Raw genomic sequence first — 23,253 nt, forward strand, 5'->3', positions numbered from 1 at the left:
TGTTCTCGATGGAGATGGCTCCGGCTGGGCTGGGCTCCCCTCCTCCTCCCTTTCATCCTCCTCCTCCCTGCAGTCCCTCCTTCCCTAGCTCCCCGGCTCCTCGCCCCTCCGCTTCCCGCCTGCCGTTGGAGACCGCCGCGGCCCAACCGCCGTTTTTTCCTGAAAGGAGGGTGGAGGAAAAGGAGGGAGGCGGGTGCGGGGCGCGACTTCGTGAGCGACGGCTGGCACGACCAATTGGTGCCCAGATAGGAGGGCGGGTGCCTCTGGCTCCACCCCCCGAGGCTCTATTGATTGGCTCGAACCGGAGGGGGCGGTCCCCGCGGGGCGCGGGAGCCCTGGCGGGGCGGGAGCAGAGGCCGCGGTGCGGCGTGAGGCCGGGGCGACGGGGGCGGGGCCGGGGGCGGGGCGCGCGGGGGTGCGGCCTGGGTTAAGAGTCTGGGAGCCCGGGGACGCGGCACAGGGCCGGGCGGCCTCCCTCCGACTGGAGCGCGTACAGAATGAGTACGGTAGAACAATAGTAATAAAGGTGATGAAGCATCTTGAGTCCACGGCGCTGGCTCGTGGGAAGGGCATTTCGGAACCTGGACATCCTTCGGGGCTCCTGCCGGTGTTTTCGGCGTGGCCGCAGGCGAATCACTTCCAAGGCTCAATTTTCTGGACTGTAAAATGGGGAGAGAGGTGGTTCTTGCCATGCCCGGACCTCCCTTCTCAAGATGGTTTTAGGGTCTCTGCTCAGAAAATGGAGTCCAGGCTACTTTGTGAATCTCAATGTAGAAATGGTGTTCCTGTAGAGAATGGGGTGTAGAGCCACCAGGAGTGGAAAGCTTAAGGATATTGAGGGCTTGACAAAACCGAGGTAAATCTGAGGTAATTCTCATTCGTTGATTAAATGCATATTTACCTAGTTTGGGGCACTGGAGGATACATCCAGGGAACCACCTAGACAAAGCCCTTGCCTCCTAGAAGTGGGAGTTGGGGTGAATAGATATTAAAGAGATGATTAAAGATTAAGGATGATTTTCATTTTCATGAAAGAAAGGAAATGAAACTGAGTGATGTGTTAAAGAAGGCCTGAGGAGACTAATTTAGGTTGGATGTTCTGGGAAGGTCTCCATGAGGTTGAACGCAGGAACCCAAGGAAGGAATGGTGTTCTGGAAAGAGAAAAGAGGAAGTGTAAAGGCCCAGGAGGGAAAGTGTCTGGAATGATTGAGAACAGGCCAGTTGTGGCTGGAGAGTGGTTGGAACTAGTTCATTGTCCTTTTTCCATAATCCCACTTTACCTCCAGGCTAAAGTCTGTGAAGTATGACAAAGGTAGTGGAGAATAAATCTTCAATTTTAACAAAAAAGTAGACAAGGAAAATACAGCCGTCAAATGAATTGCTGATGGGTACATGACTGAGGGGGAAAGCCTCAGAAAATCACTTTACTTCTAGATTCAAGTCTTTTGTTAGTCCCTTATATCCATCTTTAGTTCATAGTGTATTTGCCAAGCCCTGCTAATACCCCAGGCACTGGGTGACTAAGGCATTGATCCATGTCCTCAATAATGTGAATGTGGTTTTATACAGGTGAGTTTTGTTCTCTGACCACCCCTGTATGTACAGACACACACGTAAAATATTTTAAGCTGCAGCTGAGTAGTGTTGTGGTTAACAGTGTCAACATTTACCAGCTATATGACTTTGAATAATTTTCTTAACTTTTTTGAGCCCTGTGTTTTCATCTGGACAGTAATAGAGCCTTTTTTTCTAGAATTGAGCGTTAAATGAGTTAATGTAAATAAAGAGCTTAGAAAATTGCCTGACACATACTTAAAATTGGAGTTGTTATTATGAAGCACTAGCTGTCTGGTAAAGACATTGGACTAGTTAAGTGATATGAACAGTGACATTTTTAGGCAGTGTGATATAGGGGCAAAACACTGGATTAGAACACTAAGGTTCTAGTTTTAGCTCTTCTGCTTTTGGCTTGTCACTTGGCATCCAGGCCAGAAGTTTATTTAGAAAACCCAACTAGTGGAAGTAAATACTACTAATGAAAGTAAAGGTGCTTTACAGTGTACAAAATTCCCTTACAGGCATTATATTGTTCAACCCCCACTAGAATTCCTGTAATAGTAGAGGCCATTTGCCTGCTTCCTATTTTAAGACCTTTCTAAAACTACCATTTTCTTATCCTTGTACCCCTAGTTCCCTGTGCTCTAAACACAGTAGTACCCTTACCCCAGGCCCTTTCATGTGCTCTTCGCCTGAAATCTCATATGCCTACATATTTCGCCAGCAGACCACCGCCCACCCCTACCCCAACCCCTGCACTGCCCCACTCCAGTCCTGGAGCTCTCAGCTCAAGCATCACTTCCTCAGGGAAGCCCTTTCCGATGCCTACGGTTTGTCTAGATAAGATTCTTTTACTTTACATTGTGTTCTTTTTCCTTGTAAGCTTTATTTCACTTTTTTAAAAAAAATTTTAATCGCTTTATTTATTTATTTATTTATTTATTTATTTGACAGGGAGGGAGAGAGAGAGAGAGAGATCACAAGTAGGCAGAGAGGCAGGCAGAGAGAGGGGGGAAAGCAGGCTCCCTGCTGAGCAGAGAGCCAGATGCAGGGCTTGATCCCAGGACCCTGAGATCATGACCTGAGCCGAAGGCAGAGGCTTAACCCACTGAGCCACGCAGGTGCCCCTTTATTTCACTTTTTAATTATACTCCATTATATGATTGATTGATATCTGTTCCCCTTACCATACTGTAAGCTTTGTGAGAGCAGGAATCATTTAACTCACCATTGTATTTCCAGCACTTTGCAGAGTGTCTGGTACTATTTGTTGAGTGAATAACTTATGATATCACTGATAACTAAGTTGCTGCTCTTTAATGGTTCCTTTTTATGTGGGCTTGCTTGGCAATTCAGATAACACTGCCAGCAACAAAATGTCTGTTCCAGTATTTGGATGAATTTGGAAATTGGTCCCTCACAGATGTGGCTCTACCTGGAGAGGTAAATAGGAATAAAAGAACCCAGATTAATCACTTTTTAGCCATTTATATGTTGATTTGTGGGTTTTTTAATACAAGAAATAGATAATTTAATAGTTGATTGAATTGTAGGTTAAATCTAGTTCATATGGAACTCATAAATAGTCCAAATATTATCACATCATTTCTTTTAAGTGAGGAAACAAAGCATCTGTGTGATTTTCTTGAAATTAAAAATGATGGTCTTTGTTTATGTATCACAGAGGATCAAAGAACAGAAAAGAAGACTGGTGGGTTTGCAGAGAGTTGGGAGTTGATAGTCTCGGTAGCCAATAATTTCAAATATTTATCTTCTCAACAATAATTTGATTCATGCAGTGGAGTTACTGGAAATCACCTTTTAATTGCTTTACCAAGGTTAAGCAGATTTTTGCGAACTATGTGTCAAGTTTCTACTGGAAAGTCTGGCAAATAGGACACTCTAGTAACATTTTTATTTAGTTCTTTATTTTTGGATGTTCCTTTTCTATCCCGTTCAAGGATTTTTTGGTATCACTTATTCAATTCAACACTTTTGATTCCTTGAACTAATTACTCAGGGTAACCAGAGAGCTGATAGTTTAATGAAAAAGCTATATGTTGTTTTAATCATTAAATTACTTATTTATTGCCTTCAACAGTTGTATTTATGGTGATCTTGAAGTTTTGTTGGAACATGCCTTTATAGAAAGAAGAAAAACCCTGTGTAATAACCTTACTTTACAAGGACTTGTGGGAAGTTTTAAGATTTGTTTCCAAGGAGGGGCGCCTGGGTGGTTCAGTGGGTTAAAGCCTCTGCTTTCGGTTCAGGTCATGATCCCAGGGTCCTGGGATTGAGCCCCCCATCGGGCTCTCTGCTCAGCGGGGAGCCTGCTTCCTCCTCTCTTCTGCCTGCCTCTCTGCCTACTTGTGATCTCTGTCTGTCAAATAAATAAATAAAATCTTAAAAAAAAAAAAAAGATTTGTTTCCAAGGAGTCAAGTGACAATACAGCATCTGTGTCTGGAACCTTGAGTGGGTAGCCTGTTAGAATCTTACACATTCCTGACTTGTCATGTAGGAAGAGCTGAGCCAACACTGAGATCAGGGCCAAGAGTAGAGGCCAGTTGTCCAAATGACTTAATAGAGCAAGGTAGATGGGCCTTTGTAGAGTAGCAGCCCCTCAGTCATAGCACTGAACCACTGGCCTCATGTATTTAGCTGTTTGAGTGTGACCTCTTGAGGGCTCTCATTTGGAATTTATATCTTTGAGTTATCTTACCTATGTGCCAAATGCTCCTTTAGTCCCAGAGCACTTCCTAAAGCAGATACTGGTCCCCTTTAATCAGTACCACTTAGGAAGACTGTAAAGAAGTCCATCTTAAAACTCATCAGGTCCAGCCTCACATCTGATGCAGAGCTCCCTAGCCAGAGTTAGTTCATCTCTTTTTACTTCATTGCCGGTTGTGAGGAGCTTAAATAGTGTTGACTTTTTCTCTCCATGTATGATTACCACCTTTAACCTGATAGACACATTTGTGCTCCCATCACACACAGTTTAAAAAAAAAAAAAAAAGTGTTCTTCCTTATATATTGGAGTTTGACTTGCCTCCAACCTGACATGCCTAGAGGCTGAGATTCATTTTATAATTCCCTTCTGTCCTGCCATTCCTTCTCCATGTCGCTTGTCACATTGCTGCCACCTCCTTCCCATGCTCTCTCCAGTGCCCTGAGTGCTAGAGAGTTAAACAGCTCTGTGCCAAAAGGCAGGACCGCCTGGGAACAGCGATTCAGCTAGCATAGCTTATAGTGATGATGAGAGGGACTGAACAGAGAACATGAAAGGCACTAGCATGGGGCATTTTTAGGATAACAGTATGAGCAGATTCATGCCCCTGGCATCTGGAAATCTTAGAGTAGAAGGATGGGAGGTGAATTGTTTAAGATGGGAAAGGAATAGGCTAGCTCAGACACCCAACTATCCTTTCTGATTGACCCCTAGACTCCAGGTATACCCTGGAAGGATGAAAGGCAACCTCAGGTGTACAGTGTGATGTTTAGAGACCAAAAAAAAAAAAAAATTATCCACTATAATAAGAGGCCTGAAGTCTTGATAGGTTAAACCTTTCAGTCCTTAACTGTTGACAGTAACCCCAAAGATTCTGATTCCTGGAAATGTTAATATTGTTGCAGAGAAAAGTTCCATGCATAAACAAGGATATCACTCTCTCCTGTTTGGATAAGTAGGAGGAGGTATGAGAGGTATTGGGGCCTAGAAAATTAAAGTGAGTGGGAGAAGTGAGAGGCTTGTGGGAGCAGACTCAGACTTGGAAGGTTTCATGGATTTACTGGAGTCACCTTATTTGCCCCCCCCCTTTTTTTTTTAAGATTTTATTTATTTATCTGAGAGCGCGTGCACCAGCAGGGGGAAGGGGCAGAGGGCGAGAGAGAAGCAGACTCCCCTCTAAGCAGGCAGCCAGATGTGGCACTCGATCCCAGGACCCTGGAATCATGACCTGGGCTGAAGGTAGATGCTTACCTGACTGAGCCACCCAAGCACCCTATTTTTTTTTTCAAGATTTTATTTATTTATTTTAGAGAGACTGCATATGTGCACAGGCATGAGCGACATAGGGGAAGAGGGAGGAACACAGGAAGAGGGACAAGCAGACTCTGTGCTGAGCACAGAGCCCTGCATGGGGTTCCATCTCAGGACCCTGAGATCATGACCTGAGCCAAAACCAAGAGTTGCATGCTAAACTGAGCCACACAGGCACCCTACCTTATTTGCCTTTATTGTTCATGTGTTGATAGAAGCTAGGCAAAAAAATAAAGAAAGAAAATAATAATAATAATAATAATAATAATAATAGTTTCTTACCTGGCTGCTCACACATGCAACCTCAAGAACTCTGATAATGGCCTGCCTTCGTGTGGCAAGCAGGTCTTGGCTGAGAAAGACACATACCAAAGATTGGATAGCTCATGAGAAGTCACGCAATGCCAGCAGGTTTCATGATGCATTTGCCCTGGTAGTGTTTATTGAACTTGAATCTAATTATTATTTGTGAAACATTTCAGAAATGCCATTTGTATTGTCCTCATTCTTTTTCTTTCCTGCTCCATTGCTTCTAAAATAATGCATCTTTTTATTAGGTTGATTAGGTGAATAGCCTGGGATTATCGAAAAATCATTCTTCACCAAGGTTAAAAGCAGCACATATTGCAAAGTATATGCTAGCCCCTGGCTGAAAAGACTGGTAATTAGAATACGTTTGTTGGGATGCCTGGGTAGCTCAGTCAGTTAAGCATCTGACTCTTGGTCTCACCTCAGGTCTTGATCTTAGGGTTGTGAGTTCAAGCCCCATGTTGAGCTCCACTCTGGGCATGAAGCCTGCTTTTAAAAAAAAAAAAAAAAAGGTAGACTATATGTGTTGACTTATAGTACAATACAGATTCTTGAAATTTTAAATTTATAATACATTTCTTTTCTGAAGAAGGAAAAGACAGTCAATTTTTTAAAATAGGAAAATTTTCAAATGAAGGAAAGATAGTATTGCATTAAAAGTCATGTACAGGGGCACCTGGGTGGCTCAGTGGGTTAAAGCCTCTGCCTTCAGCTCCGGGCATGATCCCAGGGTCCTGGGATCGAGCCCCGCGTTGGGCTCTCTGCTCAGCGGCGAGCCTGCTTCCTCCTCTCTCTCTCTCTGCCTGCCTCTCTGCCTACTTGTGATCTCTGTCTGTCAAATAAATAAATAAAATAAAAATAAAAGTCATGTACAAGAATGTTCATAGGAAAACTAGTAAGAACTACAAACTAGAAACAATCTTGAATGTTCATCAGCTATAGAATGGATACATAAATTATGGCATAGTCATATATTGAAATACTGTACAACAATGAAAACAGATTAACTGTTGATGTTTATCACAAAAATAATGAGCAAAAGAAGACAGACACAAAAAATGTATTATAGCTCAAAAACAAGCAAAACTAATCCATGATAATAGAAGTCAGGAGAGAGAAGGGAACTAAATAATGGTGCAGGGGTACAAAGGAAACTTTTGGGGGTGCTAGTAATGTTTTCTGATCTGAGTGGTGTGTACATGTGTATTCACTTGATGAAAATTCACTGGGTGGTTTATGAATTGTGTACTTTTTATTTGCATATTGTACTTTAGTAAAAATTTTTACTTTACAAAAATATGATAAAATTATCCTCATTATTTTAATCAATGTGATTATTAGATAGATAACATTTTAAGGGAAAGGTGTGTTCAAGTTCCAAAAGAACTGTCATGTTACTTACTAACTGAGTGGACTAGGTCAGAAATTTCTGTGAGCAATACTGAACATAAATCACATATTTTGGAATTAGTGGTATAAATGAGTTAAGTGGTCTAGCTTACTGATGTACGCAGTTTGCTCACTTAGATAATTGTCTCCTGTCACTTTTTAAAATTCTCTCCTCTTTACTTCTGTTTTCTGGGAAACTATCTTGAAGGGCACTGTGGTATAGAGCGAATGTTGTAATTTTAGAGGCAAAGAGGCCTTAGATTCCTAAGTCATCTCTTACTAAATGGATGACTTGAAACAAGTTGAAATTCTGAGCTGTTTCTTCTATGTTTGTGGAGCTAATAATACTTAGAAGGAGGTATTTTAAGGATTAAATGATGTTTAGTTTGACGTAAGGCACATAGTAGATGCTCAGGAAGTGTGTCCTGCTTTCCTTCCATACTTCTATCTATGGTTCATACTAATAGAAACAAAGAGAGTGCATATAACCTTTACACTTGGGCCCTTGGTAAGGGAGGAAATCACCCACAGCGTACATGATTTCTTAGGGGCAGTCTACACAGAAAATTGTAGTGCAGCTCCCATAGAATAGGAACTCCATGTAGATGAGAGTCACTTCTCTTCCCCACTATTCATTCACTCCTTACCTTACCTCCCCTCCCCACCACACAAGAAAAAGGTTTCCTATGGGTGGCAGGAAACTAATCTTTGAGTATAAATAACGCCAGGATTTCTGATAAAAGGATATATGTATACCTGGGGGCTTCCAGGTGGTGCAGTGGTTAGGCATCCGATTCTTGGTTTCAACTCAGGTCCTGATCTCCCAGTTGTGAGATCCAGCCAGGGTTGGGTTCCCTGCGGAGTCTTCTTAAGACTCTCTCTCTCTACCTCTGCCCTCCTCCCTCCCCACACACACTCACTCTCTTGCTCTCAAGTAAATCTTTTTTAAAAATGCATATCTGAACTTGAGGCATCCCTGTAAGTGTGTTTTGTATTGATGAACACTTATATTCAGTATGTCACCTGAGTTCCATTTCCTGATTTCAAGTCTTGATCTAGGATTTCAAGTCTTCACCTGTGTATTTTTTATTTTTTAATTCTCAGGCAATCCAGATTCTTCAATTTTTATTTTCCCATGATTACAAAAAGACTTCTGACAGTCACAGCATAATAAAACTTAAACCAGATACTTCGTACCTATTAAGAAGGTCTATACCCAGTAGTATTTTACAAATAGTTATTACCTTATTTTTAAATATTTGTGAGGTTTATCCTAATTCAGGCCTTTTATTTTTGCCAAGGTGAATAATTTAACAATGAATTGCAAACGCTGTGTGAGCATATTCACATTTCAGGTGGTTCTTATGTCAGAATGAGAGGTCTATTCCTAGTTATAATACACCTTAAGCAGTTCGAATTTTTGCTTTCCAATTTCTTTGAGAAAGTAAAAGTGTCATGATATCCTTACACCAATAGCAGTTACCATTTATTGCATGTCTGCTATGTGCCAGGCACAGTGTCAGGCTCTTGACATACATATTTAAGATCTGATCTTCAGCCTTCACAGTAACCTCGTGCAATGTAGTGTCAGATCAGCTTAGTGTCAGAGCCTCAAAAATCCAGTATATTTGTTTAAATAGGAAAATATCAAGACTAGATATGTTCAATGTTACATAATCATGGGCCACGCACTCCATAAATACGGATGATGTGAATCCGTTATTGTGAAGGGCAAGGCAAGTTCACTCATTCCTCTCGGTGAAGACAGTTTCCTTGTCCCAGGACTTGTTTGTTGTTATTTGAGACACTGGCTCCCAAACCTGCCCCTATGGAGATCATAGCTGGTCTATCCTGGCGACTGACCTGGGGATTCAGGTGTTCCCAGTCAGATCCCAGTTTTCACTACAGTGGGGTCTGTAGCCCTGCCTGACTAAAAAACCGTGGTTGCAAAATTTGGTCAGCTGTATACTTTGGTGAGCCCAGAAGAGTTGATTCAGAGTCACCATTGTATTCTCTGTTTTTTTGTTGTTAGAAGAGTGATACTGTTCTACTTGTATTTGAGAGGATTTATATTATAAAACCTACCACCACATAAGGCCAAGCAATAATAGTTTTACTTTCCATTGTTCTGTGGTCTGTATCAGTTTTATATGCTGTGCTCTGTTCTCATTTGTGTGCTGTTCAGGAATAACTCACTTGTTCATGTTAAGTTTAAGACTGCCTTCATTGCTAGTCTTTCTAGCCACCACTTTCTAACTGCCTTCCCACATACAGTCTCTTCTTTTCCATCTGTCAACAGTGTTTCCCAAGGGGTTTTTTTGTGGTTTTTTTTTTTTTTTTTTTTTTTTTTTGGAAGATCCAGATGTGATCGCTTCATTTCTCTGACAAACCTCTGGTAGCTCTCTTGTCAACAGTGTCAGCCTCTCTCTTCCCCTGACCTCTCTAGCAGTTTCCCAACTGATTGTCTGCTGTTCTATTTTCCCTCATACCTGCCAGTTTGTTTGAGGTGTCCCTTCTGCCTGGAACTCTCTCCCTGTCATCCCATTTTTTGCTTGCTAAATTCCATTCTTCCTTCAAGACCTAGTTAAAATAGCTCCTCTCCTATGAAACCATCATTGGCTCCCACAGGCAGAGAGAGAAGCTTTTTCCTTTGGATACTCATTGTAGCATTTACATTGCATAGCTATTAACAGGTTCTTTCTTAAATTCTTCAGGGACAAGGACTTTCTCTTCATTCTCTTCCTTCCTCCTCCTCCTCCTTTCTTCTTCTTCTCAGTTAATTGACTGCCTAGTTCACAGCAGTTGCTTTCAAAGGTTTGGTGGTCTTGAATTTGATTAGTTTAAAACCACCATAGGAAAATACTCTAGTAGCTTTTTTTTTTTTTTTTACTTTAGGTCCTTGGTCTTACAGCTCTTTTGGCAACTAATGAGGCTCTTTTTCAGAAGCATTATTGTGCATGTGGGCAATCTTCAAGGGTTAAGGAGCTGAGTGGGTAAAGTCCCAGCCTTTGACGACCTCAGGTTCCTGTACCAAGAACTACTTTAGTGTTTTGTCCGCAGTGATTACTACAATGCCTGGAGAGTAGTAACCACTCAGTAAGTGTTAGTTACTATCAGTATTACACTTACTGTTGACTCTACCAGCCAAGAATCGTTAATGCTTTGTCTAATTTGTACTATCAAAACAATAGATTGTTCTTTTTTTTTTTTTTTTTTTTTTTTTCAGATCAAATGCAAATAATATTATGCTAGTGAATATGGTTTTTAGAACTACATGTAGACACAACCAACTATCTCCTGGAGCTTCTCATTCTAGGGAAACACCCTCTAATTGACAACTATTGCCCGGTACCCTTTCCAAAACTCTATTCTCTTCCTTCTCACTGTGATCTTATTGTCTCTAGGACTGCCTGTGGCTGCAGTAGCAGTAAGAGAAGCTCTCAGGTGAGAGTCTTACCCCAACATTATCTTTTTTTCTTTTTCTGGGGTGCACTTGAGTTAAATGTTTTCCCTCACTTCTGAACATTGCCTGAGGATTTTGTCTTCTTATATTTTGATATTCTAGAAGAAGCCTCTGTTTTATTTATATGTGAAGATAGGATATGGTTTGTGACAATATATTTTCAAAAATGATGAAATGGAAAATAATTTTCTGAAATAATCCTCTCACCTGCTCTTGCTGGATTTAAATCTTTATTGAAAGCACTTACTTTTCATAGTTTCTCTTTCATCTTCTCTCTCCCACTCTTACTTTCACTCTTTGTCTCTGCTTGTTTTTCCAGAAGGTGCACATTCCTCCTTGTTCATTTTTAAGCAGCTTCAAAAGTTGCTGTTGATGATGCCTCATGCTTTGGAGGGAGAAAACCAACAGTGAGATCAAGAATTGTAAGAATTCAAATCTGTAAAGAAAGGTTGCTTTTCTGGTTTTGAGTGCTTGAGATGGTCCAGGAAGTTGGTATGTGGAGAAGAGAGCAAGGTGCTGGGGGGGCAGGAGGGCACTTGCCCTAATAGAGAGCACCACTTCTTATAAAGCTGCAGTAATAAGATAATGGTAGTAGTGTAAAGAAAGATAAGTAGAACAGTAGGGGAACAGAATAGAGAATTTAGAATTATAGCCACACATACAGGGAAGCCTGAAATAGGACAGAAGTGGCATTACAGATTAGTAGGGAAAAGGATAGATTGTTCATTAACAGTGCTGGAAAATTGACTATCCACACAGAAAGAAAATTAACTAGATTCTTATTCCTTATCAAACTCAAGAATCAATTTGCGCATAGATAGAGGCCTTAAATGTGAAGGACGGGACAAAAGCTCATAAACATTTATAAGAAATATGTAAAAGTATACTTATGACCCTGGAGTAGGACAGAATTTTCATAAATAAAATGAAGTACAACCTGTAAAATAAGTGTTGATAAATTCAGCTTTATTAAATTTAAGAACTTCCATTCATCAAAAGACACCATAAAGAAGGTGAACAAATGAACCACAGGGTAGGAGAAGATATTTAGCTTAATATTTAGAATATCCAGAATATTTAGCTTTTTTAAGCTGACAACTTCTCTTTGACCTAGTATCTATAAGATCATTAGCAGTATCTTGGGACAGTCCTCCCCTCAGCCTTATCTGAGGCTGATTGGTCCTGTAAATTTAATGTTAAAGGAGCCATTACAGAAAGTTTTCTGAGTTACAAAATCTGCTTCAGCTCAAAACTGAAGGAATCAAACTGCCTGTTTTAGGGAAACTCAATAGAAAGATAAACTTTTCTAGCATTTTTTTATTTCTCTACTACTCAATACTTCCATAAGAATATTTCTATAATATAAAAATTCATGCATTTCTTGTAGCAAACTACAGTTCATAACAGCAACAAAAATACTAAGAGGACCTAAAAGTGGTAAAATTAATAGTTGCAGCTGCATGTTTGGATTTTATTTCTTAATATAAAATACCTACTAGCTATCTACCCATTTATTTTCTTAGAGACTTCTTATTTACTATTTTGAGGAAAAAGATTAAAACTCTAGACTTTAAACATGCAATAATTATGTTTTTAACAACTGTCAATAGACTTTTCTGGTACCTGTGAAATGATGCTTTTTTCTTTTATTTCTGTTAGTTGGAACCAAACTAACTGGGAAGAAAGACCAGAGTGTTTTACTGAATCACTGACACTGGTGACCTGGTTTCATTGTAGCAGGTGGTAAGGTACCAGTTCTTATAGGATTTTGACTCTTGGAGGTAGGGGCCAGTTCTTTTATATTTGTCAGTCATAGTTTTCATGCCCCCATTTCTTTCTCATTGCTATTTTGGCATTAAAATAATCTGAAGGGGAATTATGTTAATAGATATGGCTATTTAATAGTAGATAGAATCATACAGAGAGTAAAAGAGTTTCATAGAGACCAGTACTTAAAAGTATAATACTTGAGGTAAGAACTACAGGAAAGTGTTTTGTAAAATTGCATAGTCTAGTTTGTGGTCGAGGGAGGGCCAAGCAAATGAACTGTGTATGCATTTGTGTGGTAGTGTATAGTTTTTATATGTATTGCTAGAAATAAATTATACCAGAGCTTTTTTTCTTGTATTCACATGGGACCAGTGCCGTCACTAATGAAGTCTTTCTGATTTGTCTAGGAATTAGGTCCAAAGTGGAATCTCTTTATCCTGGATTCTTTGTGGAAGAGATTGGAAGGGGGTTAGGGTCTATTCAGTGGAGCTGTGTCTTAAGACCTGAAGAGACAAGGGGTCTGTCGCATTAACAATGCTTGCATTTAGGGGATCCTCCCCAGGAGACTAGCACAATTCCTGGTTTTTGGATGATTTTTCATAATTTTTACAGATAGTGGCACTATTTTTTCCTATGAATAGAAAGCTGAATTAATCTGGTTTTCTAATTTTATGAGGACTTTAAAATATAAGTTAACTTATGGGTACAACTATTATAGTCCACATTTTAGCACTCTAGTAACGGAGTCTTCTTCTTTTCTTGTTTAGTCCTGGTGTTTGGCTTTCAACCTCAGAGTGAGGTGTGTTAGCACCTGGACAGGGTTTTGCTTCTCACATTGCCACTTTACGGTAACAGAAGTATAGTTGTTGATAGCAATCTAGTGCTCTGGATCTAACTTTGATCTCACACCTTTCTCAGATAGCCACCACGATTCCCACCTCCCTGAGGGGTGATCCAAGCTGTTACAACCCAAGACCTGATAATTAAAGTTCTGAATTCATCTTTGTCTGTGTTTACCAGAAGTCTTGTTTCCAAACTGAAATGTTCCTGCTAATTGATTTTGGTACCTGTAATTGAAGAAGCTGGTGCAGTATATCCAGATATGTTTAGCCTTGTAGCTGTGTCTTCTGTAGAGGGCAGAATCTGCACAAGATAGTACCAAAGATGAATTTTGATTTCTGATTTTTTTTCAAGTAGCCTGGTTTCTCCCCACCTGATAGAAGTTGCTACATCTTTCCAAACAGGTTCTCTAATGATCTTGCTTCACCATGGCTACAAATATGGAGGGGCTGGTTCAGCACAGAGTGGGGACCCAGCAGGTGGCTGAGGTGAGTGACAGGGGCTAGCACAATAGCTGGCACCCTTACTTTTGAAAGGAAAAGTACATCAGTGTGCTCTGTTGTTTGAAAATAGTCCCAGTGAAGTCAGCATGTGATCCAAATCCAAAGCAGGATGCTGCCATGGAAGAAAAAAAAAAATGACAAGAACATTTACTCCTAGTGTTTCTTTACATGAATAGGGTGGCCTAACTGCATACAGTAAGGTGACTTTTAAAAAAATCTCACCTTAAACCTGAAACTGAAAGAATCCAATGCCTCTCAAACCTGTGATTATAGTTTTAACTCGAAGGCTCTTAGTTTCTTGCACATTTGATACTTTGTTAATACTGTGGTATAGAGGATTTGGGCAGGTACTGAGAAATCTAGAGGTAAATGAGCCATTGGACCTCCTTTAGCAGCCTCAGAGGCTGGTTAAGGAATAATTACAAATCAAGATGAGAAGTTTAATTCCATGTGAGGAACATGATTATCCTGGAGAGGGTTTTGAATAACAAGTAATCATTTGTCAGACCTAAAGAAGTGGGATAAGGAACTCTACAGCTGATGCTGGCAAGGGCACCCTAAGTCAGAAACCTATGTAAGGTCAGGACAGAGGTGTGAAATAGCTGGTATGTTCAGGCATCTTTGGGTGTAAAGAAGGGAAATAGGGCCAGATCTTTTCACTCTGTACCAGGCCTATGCAAGGGCTTTAGTCCTCACAACATCCATTTAAAGTTGGTATGATCATTTTTACCGTTTTATAGGTGAGGAAACCAAGGGGCAAAGACAGAAGTAATTGGCCAAGGGTACACTGACCTACTTCTGTTCCACTTCTTCCAAAGTTCCTCCAGTATCATGCATCCTACTATAACCAGGTACCATTAGAAGGATTCACATTTGCACTTTTGAACCAGTACTCATATTTCTAAGGCAAAGATGCAAATTTACCAAGAAAAAAAAAATGAGCATTTAAAGAAAGAATTTCAGGGGCGCCTGGGTGGCTCAGTGGGTTAAGCCGCTGCCTTTGGCTCAGGTCATGATCCCAGGTCCTGGGTTCGAGCCCCACATCGGGCTTTCTGCTCAGCAGGGAGCCTGCTTCCTCCTCTCTCTCTGCCTGCCTCTCTGCCTACTTGTGATTTCTCTCTGTCAAATAAATAAATAAAATCTTTTAAAAAAAAAAAAAAAGAAAGAATTTCAAAAGATAAAGTAAGAACACATATGCCAGTTTAAACCAATAAAAATGGTGAGCAGATTTTCCAAAATTTGGATCAACCATTAACTTTAAGGCAATAGTTTAATTACCTCCTTCCCCCAGCAAATAGTGATTAATATTAACTGAAGATGAAAGGTAGATTTCATAAATTTTTTAATATTGCATTTCTGAAAGGGTTATCAGAGCTGTGAAAGTATTAAGTTTAAAGTGCTTGTGTTTATTTGTTGCTTTAGTTTGTGGTAGGAATAATTATCTTGGAAATCATTGTTGGTTTTTCAGAGTTAGGGTTGTTGTGCATTTGATACAGTTTCCGGCTGAAGCTGACTTGGAGACTGATGTTGGATCACTGCTTAAAGAGGTTTAGGGGAAGAGATTAGTATAGGAACTTAAAGTAGTAACCTATAGCAACTTATAGGCTAGTCTAAGTTTTGGGTATGTAGACAGAAAATTTGCTAGCTAAAATGTTCTGTCAGATATCTTATTTCCTTCAGGAAATGGAATTTCATATATTAACTTAGTGTAACTACTGTTTCCCATGATTTTTAAAAAAGTGCATTTTTAGGAGACTTCTTAAATAATAGAAGGCATTCTTAGTTTGGAGTACAAAAGCAATCTTATTTAAAGCATTCCCTAGATTTCCTTGCTTTTAGTTCAAGGGATAAGTGTGTATGTGTGTGTTCTTTGAAATGGTTTGTTTTTTGAAATTTTGAGTTTAATAACTTTTAAAGTACATATAGGGGCGCCTGGGTGGCTCAGTGGGTTAGGCCGCTGCCTTCGGCTCAGGTCGTGATCTCAGGGTCCTAGGATCGAGTCCCACATCGGGCTCCCTGCTCGGCAGGGAGCCTGCTTCCGCAACCCCCACCCCCCCACCCCACCCTGCCTCTCTCTCTCTCTCTGTCAAATAAATAAAATCTTTAAAAATAAATAAATAAAAGAGTAAGAGAACCTATAGTTCATCATTTCAATGCTGTATAGTAATTGATTGGGAATGAATTATCTAAATTGAGGAGTTAATAATAATCACTTTCGGATAGTTGTTTGTTCAGTCAGCAGACAATGAGGGAACACACCCTTTCTCTGCCTTCCGGCCAGCGAGGACATACAGGTAAATAATAGGTCAGGGTGTCTGCTTACCAAGAGCTCTTTATCAAAGGTGGTTCAAGCGTGATACTGGCCATGCTAGAGGAGTGAATAGAAAAGGAAAGGCTTTCCATAGTAGAAAAGAAGATTGGCAGGGACCAGACAGATTGGGATTTAAATTCAGGCCTTGCCATTGCTATCTGGGTGACCACCTTGCTCCTCAGTTTCCTCATCTAGAAAATGAGAGTAATAATAGTACCTATCTCATGGCATTGGTGTGAGAAGTCATTGAAATAAAAATGTATGAAGAGGTTTAACAGGTGCCATGCTTTTGCTCCATGAATGCGATACAGCAACATTGTCAATCATGTAAATGATTTTCTCTCGGTTCCCCAGATCAACCTTTTTCTATCTAGACGAGATAAGTCGTAAATACCAAAGTAAACTACAGAAGTTGGATCATACAAAGTAACAACCTGATGGCTTTCAATGTTCTCAAATTTATTCAGTTTTTTAGAGAGACAGTTTAATATAGTGGTCAGGACTGTAGACTGTAGAGTCAGATGGCCTAGATTTGAATCCTGGCGCTGCATCTGAAAACTGTGAGACCTCTCTGTTTTTTGAAATTGTTTATGTTGAATTAGTGTTAATTTTTTTAAATGTCTGGTAGAGTTCAGCAGTGAAACCATCTGGGGTTGGGGGTTTTTTTGCAGGTACTTTTTGGGTTACTAATTCAGTCTTTTTCATTTGTTGTAGGTCTGTTCATACTGTTTCTTCTCAAGTCAGTTTCAGTAGTTTGTGCTTTTTTGAGAATTTTAACCATTTTATCTAACTTATCTAATATGTTGGCATATAATTTTTTACAGTATTCCTTTATAATCCTTTTTATTTCTCTAAATTCAGTAGCAGTTTCTTTTCATTCATTTGTGATTCTAGTTAAATCTTTCTCTTTCTTGATCAGTCTAGCTTAAGTTAGGTCAATTTGTTGATCTTTTCAAAGAACTACCTTTTGGTTTCATTGATTTTTTTTTCAATTGTTTTTATATTGTCCATTCACTAATTTCCACTCTAAGTAAACGCTAATGCGATACCATTTTGCATCCACTAGAATGACTAGAAATAAAAGGTCAGATAACAAGTGCTGCTGAAGAGGTGGAAAAATTGGAAACTTCTGCATTCTTGATGGGAATGTGAAATGGTGTAGCCACTTTGGAAAACAGTCTGGCAGTTCCTCAAAAAGTTAAACTTAGAGTTACCACATGACCCATCAGTTCCATTCTTAGGTATACTGTTGACCCTTGAACAGCACCAGGGTTGGGGTGCCAGCCACTGTACAACCAAAAATCTATGTATAAGTTTGACTCCCTGGAACTTAACTACTACTAATAGCCTACTGTTGACAGGAAGGAAGTCTTACCAACAACACAGTCAATTAATATATTTTTATGTTACGTGTATAACATACCATATATTTACAATAGTACCTGACTTTTTCTTTTTTTCAGTATTTGTAGACTATTCATTTCATCTGCGAGTTTTTTTCAAATTGTCACAGATCTCCAAAAAATTTGCCAAAGTATGGAAAAAAATCTGTCCATTGGTGAATCAGTTCGAATGCAGTTCGAACCTGTGTTGTTCAAGAGTCAGCTGTATACACAAGAAAAAAAAGAACATGTCCACACAAAAACTTGTACACAGTATTTATAGCAGCATTATTAAAAATAGCCAAAAGGCAGTGCCTGGGTGGCTCAGTGGGTTGGGCCTCTGCCTTCAGCTCAGGTCATGGTCTTAGGGTCCTGGGATCGAGCCCTGCTTCAGGCTCTCTGCTCTGCAGGGAGTCTGCTTCCCTCTCTTTCTGCCTGCTTCTCTGCCTACTTGTGATCTCTCTCTGTCAAATAAATAAATAAAATCTTAAAAAAAAAAATAGTACGTAAGCAGCCAGATGCCACTGCCAAAATTAAAAAGTATTTCCCAAGATAAAAGAATTAAAAGAAATGGGGGACAGAAACCTAAGAGGATTTGTGACAACTTTCACTTATTAATTAGAATTACATACTTCCCAAAATATTAAAAGATGATTTACATATACAATAGACTATGCATTAAAAACCAACCCATATAGGTGGATTCCAGTTTTAAGTGTTTATACCAAATATTTATAGCTGTATACACCATCTAGTATGTAATACAGTGTGCCAGATATTATGCTAAGCTTATCTCATTTAATACTTCCATTACTCTACAAAGAAAATATTACTTTCCCCACTTTAAATAAGAGGAAACTGAGAGGTAGAGAAATGAGATTACTTTGCCAGGTTTCAAACTCTTAACGTGAGTTGACATCAGAATCCAGGCCTTTAATCACTATCCAGTAAGTTCAGTTTTTAAAATATCCTAAATACTAACGGTGTTTTTAGTTTTCCAGGTTATGGATGATTGTCTTTATACAAACTTCATTTTCCAAGTTTTAATTGTAACACTGTTATTTAAACAATTGAACAAATTATTGATTCTTTCCATGGTCAGAGTGTCAGAAGCATGATGAAATTCAAGCCTCTGCAAAATCTTTGTGCTGTGGGGGCGCCTGGGTGGCTCAGTGGGTTAAAGCCTCTGCCTTCGGCTCGGGTCATGGTCCCAGGGTTCTGGGATCGAGCCCTGCATTGGGCTCTCTGCTTGGCAGGGAGCCTGCTTTCCCCCTCTCTCTCTGTCTGCCTCTCTGCCTACTTGTGATCTCTGTCTGTCAAATAAATAAAATCCTAAAAAAAAAATCTTTGTGCTATGGAGTTGACTGTGAAACTTGATAAAAGATAATATGGTTAATTTTTTTTTTTAAGATTTATTTACTTATTTTAGAGATAGAGTGCAAGTGGAGGGAATGAGCAGAGGAAGAGGGACAAGCAGACTCCATGCTGAGCACAGAGCCCAATTTGAGGGACTGATCCCACAACCCTGGGATTATGACCTGAGCTGAAATCAAGAGTCAAACACTTAACCAAGTCATCCAGATGCCCCCAATATGGTTAATTTTTCAAAAAGGGTTAGTTGAGAATTTGTAACTGTAGCAGTGGAAGATTGAATCATACCTAATAGTAGCATTAGTTTTGCTTTTCATTTGTGAAATAAACGGATTTTTGAAAGGGCTTCACTATTTTTTAAGCTTTTATTTCCCTCTATAGCTGGAAATAATAAAACACACAAACACCCAGACTTAGTGTTTCTTCATATTGCCTACATGAAATAAATACACTTTTTAACTCAATGTTTTGAGTCAGAGAAATTTAGGAGTTAACTCATTGGAACTTTTCGAGTTACTTACTGGTTGGCAGAAAGAGACTATTCATGCACCCAAACTGTAAGTTAAGTGTATATTTACACAGTGGGAGGGAGGTGGCATCACAGGTCTTGGCAAAGCCTTTTCCTGGGCCCTGGGCTAAGGGGCTCTTTGAATAGGAAAGTCCAGTTACCACAGAAAAAATAGCCAAATTCTTACAACCCCATTATTCTTTTTATCAGCAGGGCTTGCATCACCATTGGAAAAAACAACTCTTCCATGTAAGGGAATGTTTAAAAACATACGGCTCTCCCGGTTCTTGAACAAAACTCTGTATTGGCAAAGCTATATCCTCAAGTGGGAAAAAGCAAAGTCATTGTTCAGGTTTCAGGTTTCCACTCTCCTCAGAAGACCAACTCATTACATTAAATTCTGTTATTCTTCCCTCAAAACTGGACATTTAAGTTTTAATTTTCTTGTCAAAGTGTAGTACGTATACGGAGATTTGAAAATTGGCCAATACTACGTTCAGCTTGAAATAGGAAACGGCAGGCTCCTGAACCACCCCTACCCCTTCCTTATCCCCAAGTCTCCCTCTCTAGATTAGATTTCTTCTGGTATTTAACTCCTTATTTCTAAAAATAGCCTTTCCCTACCCTTTTTTGTTTTTTAAAATCAGTGTTAGACATTGTCTTTTTGGGGGGAAGGAGTATTGTGTTGTGTCTTATAGTAAAATACCAAATTCACCATTATAACCATTTTTAAGTGTCTGGTTCTGTGAGATTAAGTTCACATTCACATTATTCAGCAGCCATCACCACCATTCATATAAGTGGAATCTCATAATATCTGTCCTTTTTGATAGGCTTATTTCATTTAGTATAATATCTTCAAGGTTCATTCATGCTCTGGCATATAATAGAATTTTCCTCCTTTTTAAGGATGACTAACTGGTGCAGTCGGTAGAGCACCATCTCTTAATCTCAGGCTGTGAGTTGAAGCCCCATATTGGACATAGAGCTTACTTTAAAAAAAAAAAATTATCTTTTTTTTTTTAAAAAGGCTAAAAAATATTCCATTGTGTGTATGTTACATTTTGTTTATCAATTTATCCATCCATGGACACTTAGGTTGCTTCCACCTCTAGGCTACTATGAAAAATTCAGCTACGAATATGGGAGTACAGATACCTCTTCAAATACATGATTTCAGTTTTGGGGGTTTATACCCAGAAGTGGAATTGCTGGATCATATGGTAATTCTATATTTAATTTGTTGGAGAACCACCATACTATTTTCCTTAGCAGTGGCATCGTTTTGTATTTTTATCAGCAGTGCACAAGAGTTCCAGTTTTTCCCCATTCTCCCAAATACTTGTTATTTTCTGCTTTCTTTTTTATAATTGCCACTCCAATGAATATGAAATGATTTTTCATTTTGGCTTTGATTTTCACTTCCCAAATAATCAGTGATGTTGAACAGTTTTTCATGTGCTTATTGCCCCTTTTGTATATCAACTTTAGAGATCTTCTTTATTCAAGACCTTTGCCCATTTTTTTAATTGAGGTGTTTTAGTCTTACTAAGTTGTAGGAGTTCTTTACATATTCTGGATAATAAAGCTCATCAGAGGTAAGCTTTCCAAATATTTTCTCCCATTTCATGGACTGTGTTTTCACTGTCTTGGTAGTGCCCTTTGAAGCAAAAAAAAGTTTTTAGTTTTGATGAAGTTCAGTTTATTCATTTTCTTCTTTTGTTACCTGTGCCTTTGGTGTCGTATCCATGAAATCATTGCCAAATTCAATGTTACGCTTTTCCTCTATATTTCTTAGAGTTTCATTGTTTTGGCTCTTATGTTTAGGTTTATGATCCATTTGTATATATAATAGCATAAGGGGCCAACTTCATTTTTTTTGCATGCGGATATCCAGTTTTCTTGGCACCATTTGTTGAAAAAACTGTACTTTCCCCCTTTGAATGGTCTTAGCATCCTTTTTGAAAATCTTTTGACATATACACAAGAATTTATTTCTGGCTTCTCTGGTTTTTTTAATTATGGTAAAAACCATATGACAAAATTTATCATCTTAATCATTTTTAAGTATTCATAGTAGTGTTAAGTATATTCACATTGTTGTGCAGTGGATCTCCACAACTTTTTTGTTTTGTAAAACTTAAGCTCTATGTCCACTAAACAACTACTCATTTTCCCTTCATCCCAGCCCCTGGCAACCATCATTCTTTCTGTGAATCTACTTTTTATACTTCACATGAGTGGAAGCATAACTTACCTTTTTGTGACTGGCTTAGTTTTAGCATAATATCCTCAAGGTTCTGAACTCTCTATTCTATTACACTAGTGTGTATGTTTGTTTTTATCACACTGCCATACAGATTTGGTTAATGTAGCCTTGCAGTAAGTTTTGAAATCAGGAAGTGTGAGACATCAATCCTTGTTACAATTCTTTGAGATTGTTTTAGCTATTTGGGTCCCTTGACATTTCATGTGAAAGTTAGGGTGGGTTTTTCGATTTCCATAAAAAACATTGCTGGGATTTGAATCCCTAGGGATTACATTGAATCTGTAGATGGCTTTGGGTAGTATCGTCATCTTAAAAATATTAAATCTTCCAGTACATGAACATAGTATGTCTTCCATTTGTTATGTCTTAATTTCTTTCAGCTGTATTTTGTAGTTTTCAATGTTTAAGTCATTTACTTCCTTTGGGTAAGTTTATTTTTTTTATTTTTTGGGGGGTAAGTTTATTTTTAAGCATTTTATTCTTTTTGTGCTATTGTCAATGGAATTGTTTTCTTAAGTTGCTTTTATCATGTTCACTGTCAGTGTATAGAAATGCAACTGATTTTTATGTGTTGATTTGTAATCCTGCAACTTTAATGAATTGTTTGTTCTAACTCTGTGTGTAATCTTTAGGATTTTCTGTATGGAAGATCATACTGTCTGTGAATAGAGATAATTTTACTTATTTTTTTCCAATATGAGTGCCTTGTATTTATTTTTCTTGCCTAACTGCTCTGGCCAGAACTTCCAATATAATTTAGTAGAAGTGAGAGGAGGGCATGCTTGTCTTCTTGACCTTAGAGGAAAATTTTTCAGTGTTTCATCACAGAATATTATATTAGCTGTGGAGGTTTTTTTTCCCTTTACATTTGACCTTTCTTATGTTAAGATGGTTTCCTTCTATTCCTGCTTTGCTGAATGTTTTTATTGTGAAGAAATGTTGAATTTTGTCAAATGCTTTTTTTTCCATTCATTGAGATTATCTTGTGTTTTTTCCCTTTCATTCTGTTAATGCAGTATATTGCATTGATCAATTTTTGTATGTCAGACCATCCTTGCATTGCAGGAATAAATATTATTTGATCATGATGTGCAGTATTTTTACCATGCTGCTGATACCCGTTTGCTACTGTTTTATTGAGGAATGTTGCATTGGTATTGATAAGCGATACTGGGCTGTAGTTTTCTTTTCTTGTAGTGTTACGCTAGCCTCATAGAATGAGTTTGGGAGTATTCCTTCCTCTTCAGTTTTGGAAGACTTTGAGAAGGATTGTTAATTCTACTTCAGATGTTTGCTAGATTTCACCAGGATTGGTCCAGGGCTTTTTTATTTTACTTATTTTATTTTATTTTTATTTATTTTTCGAGAAGGGTGTTGATGAATGATTCATTCTTTTTTTTTTTTTTCTAGGATTTTATTTATTTGACACAGAGAGAGAGATCACAAGTAGGCAGGCAGTGAGAGAGGGGGAAGCAGGCTCCCTCCTGAGCAGAGAGCCCGACACGGGGCTCTATCCTGGGACCCAGAAATCATGACCAGAGCT

At 38.9% G+C, this 23,253-nt stretch overlaps 1 protein-coding gene across 3 annotated transcripts in view; it reads left to right on the top strand.

Moving 5' to 3' along the window:
* NR2C2 (nuclear receptor subfamily 2 group C member 2) overlaps positions 1-23,253 on the top strand; it is a 90,363-nt gene that overhangs the window by 446 nt on the left and 66,664 nt on the right. The window contains exons 2-3 of one of the 3 annotated variants that reach the window (XM_047743863.1): positions 10,698-10,737; positions 13,771-13,854. The exons of 1 other annotated variant lie outside the window; for it this stretch is intronic. In XM_047743863.1, coding sequence (XP_047599819.1) covers positions 13,795-13,854 — 60 coding nt within the window. In that variant the 5' untranslated portion in view covers positions 10,698-10,737; positions 13,771-13,794. The remainder of the gene's footprint in view (positions 1-10,697; positions 10,738-13,770; positions 13,855-23,253) is intronic. One more of the 3 variants, XM_047743855.1, reaches the window with a different exon arrangement.

The sequence above is a fragment of the Lutra lutra genome, chromosome 1 (assembly GCF_902655055.1).
Source record: "Lutra lutra chromosome 1, mLutLut1.2, whole genome shotgun sequence".
Lineage (NCBI taxonomy): Eukaryota > Metazoa > Chordata > Mammalia > Carnivora > Mustelidae > Lutra > Lutra lutra.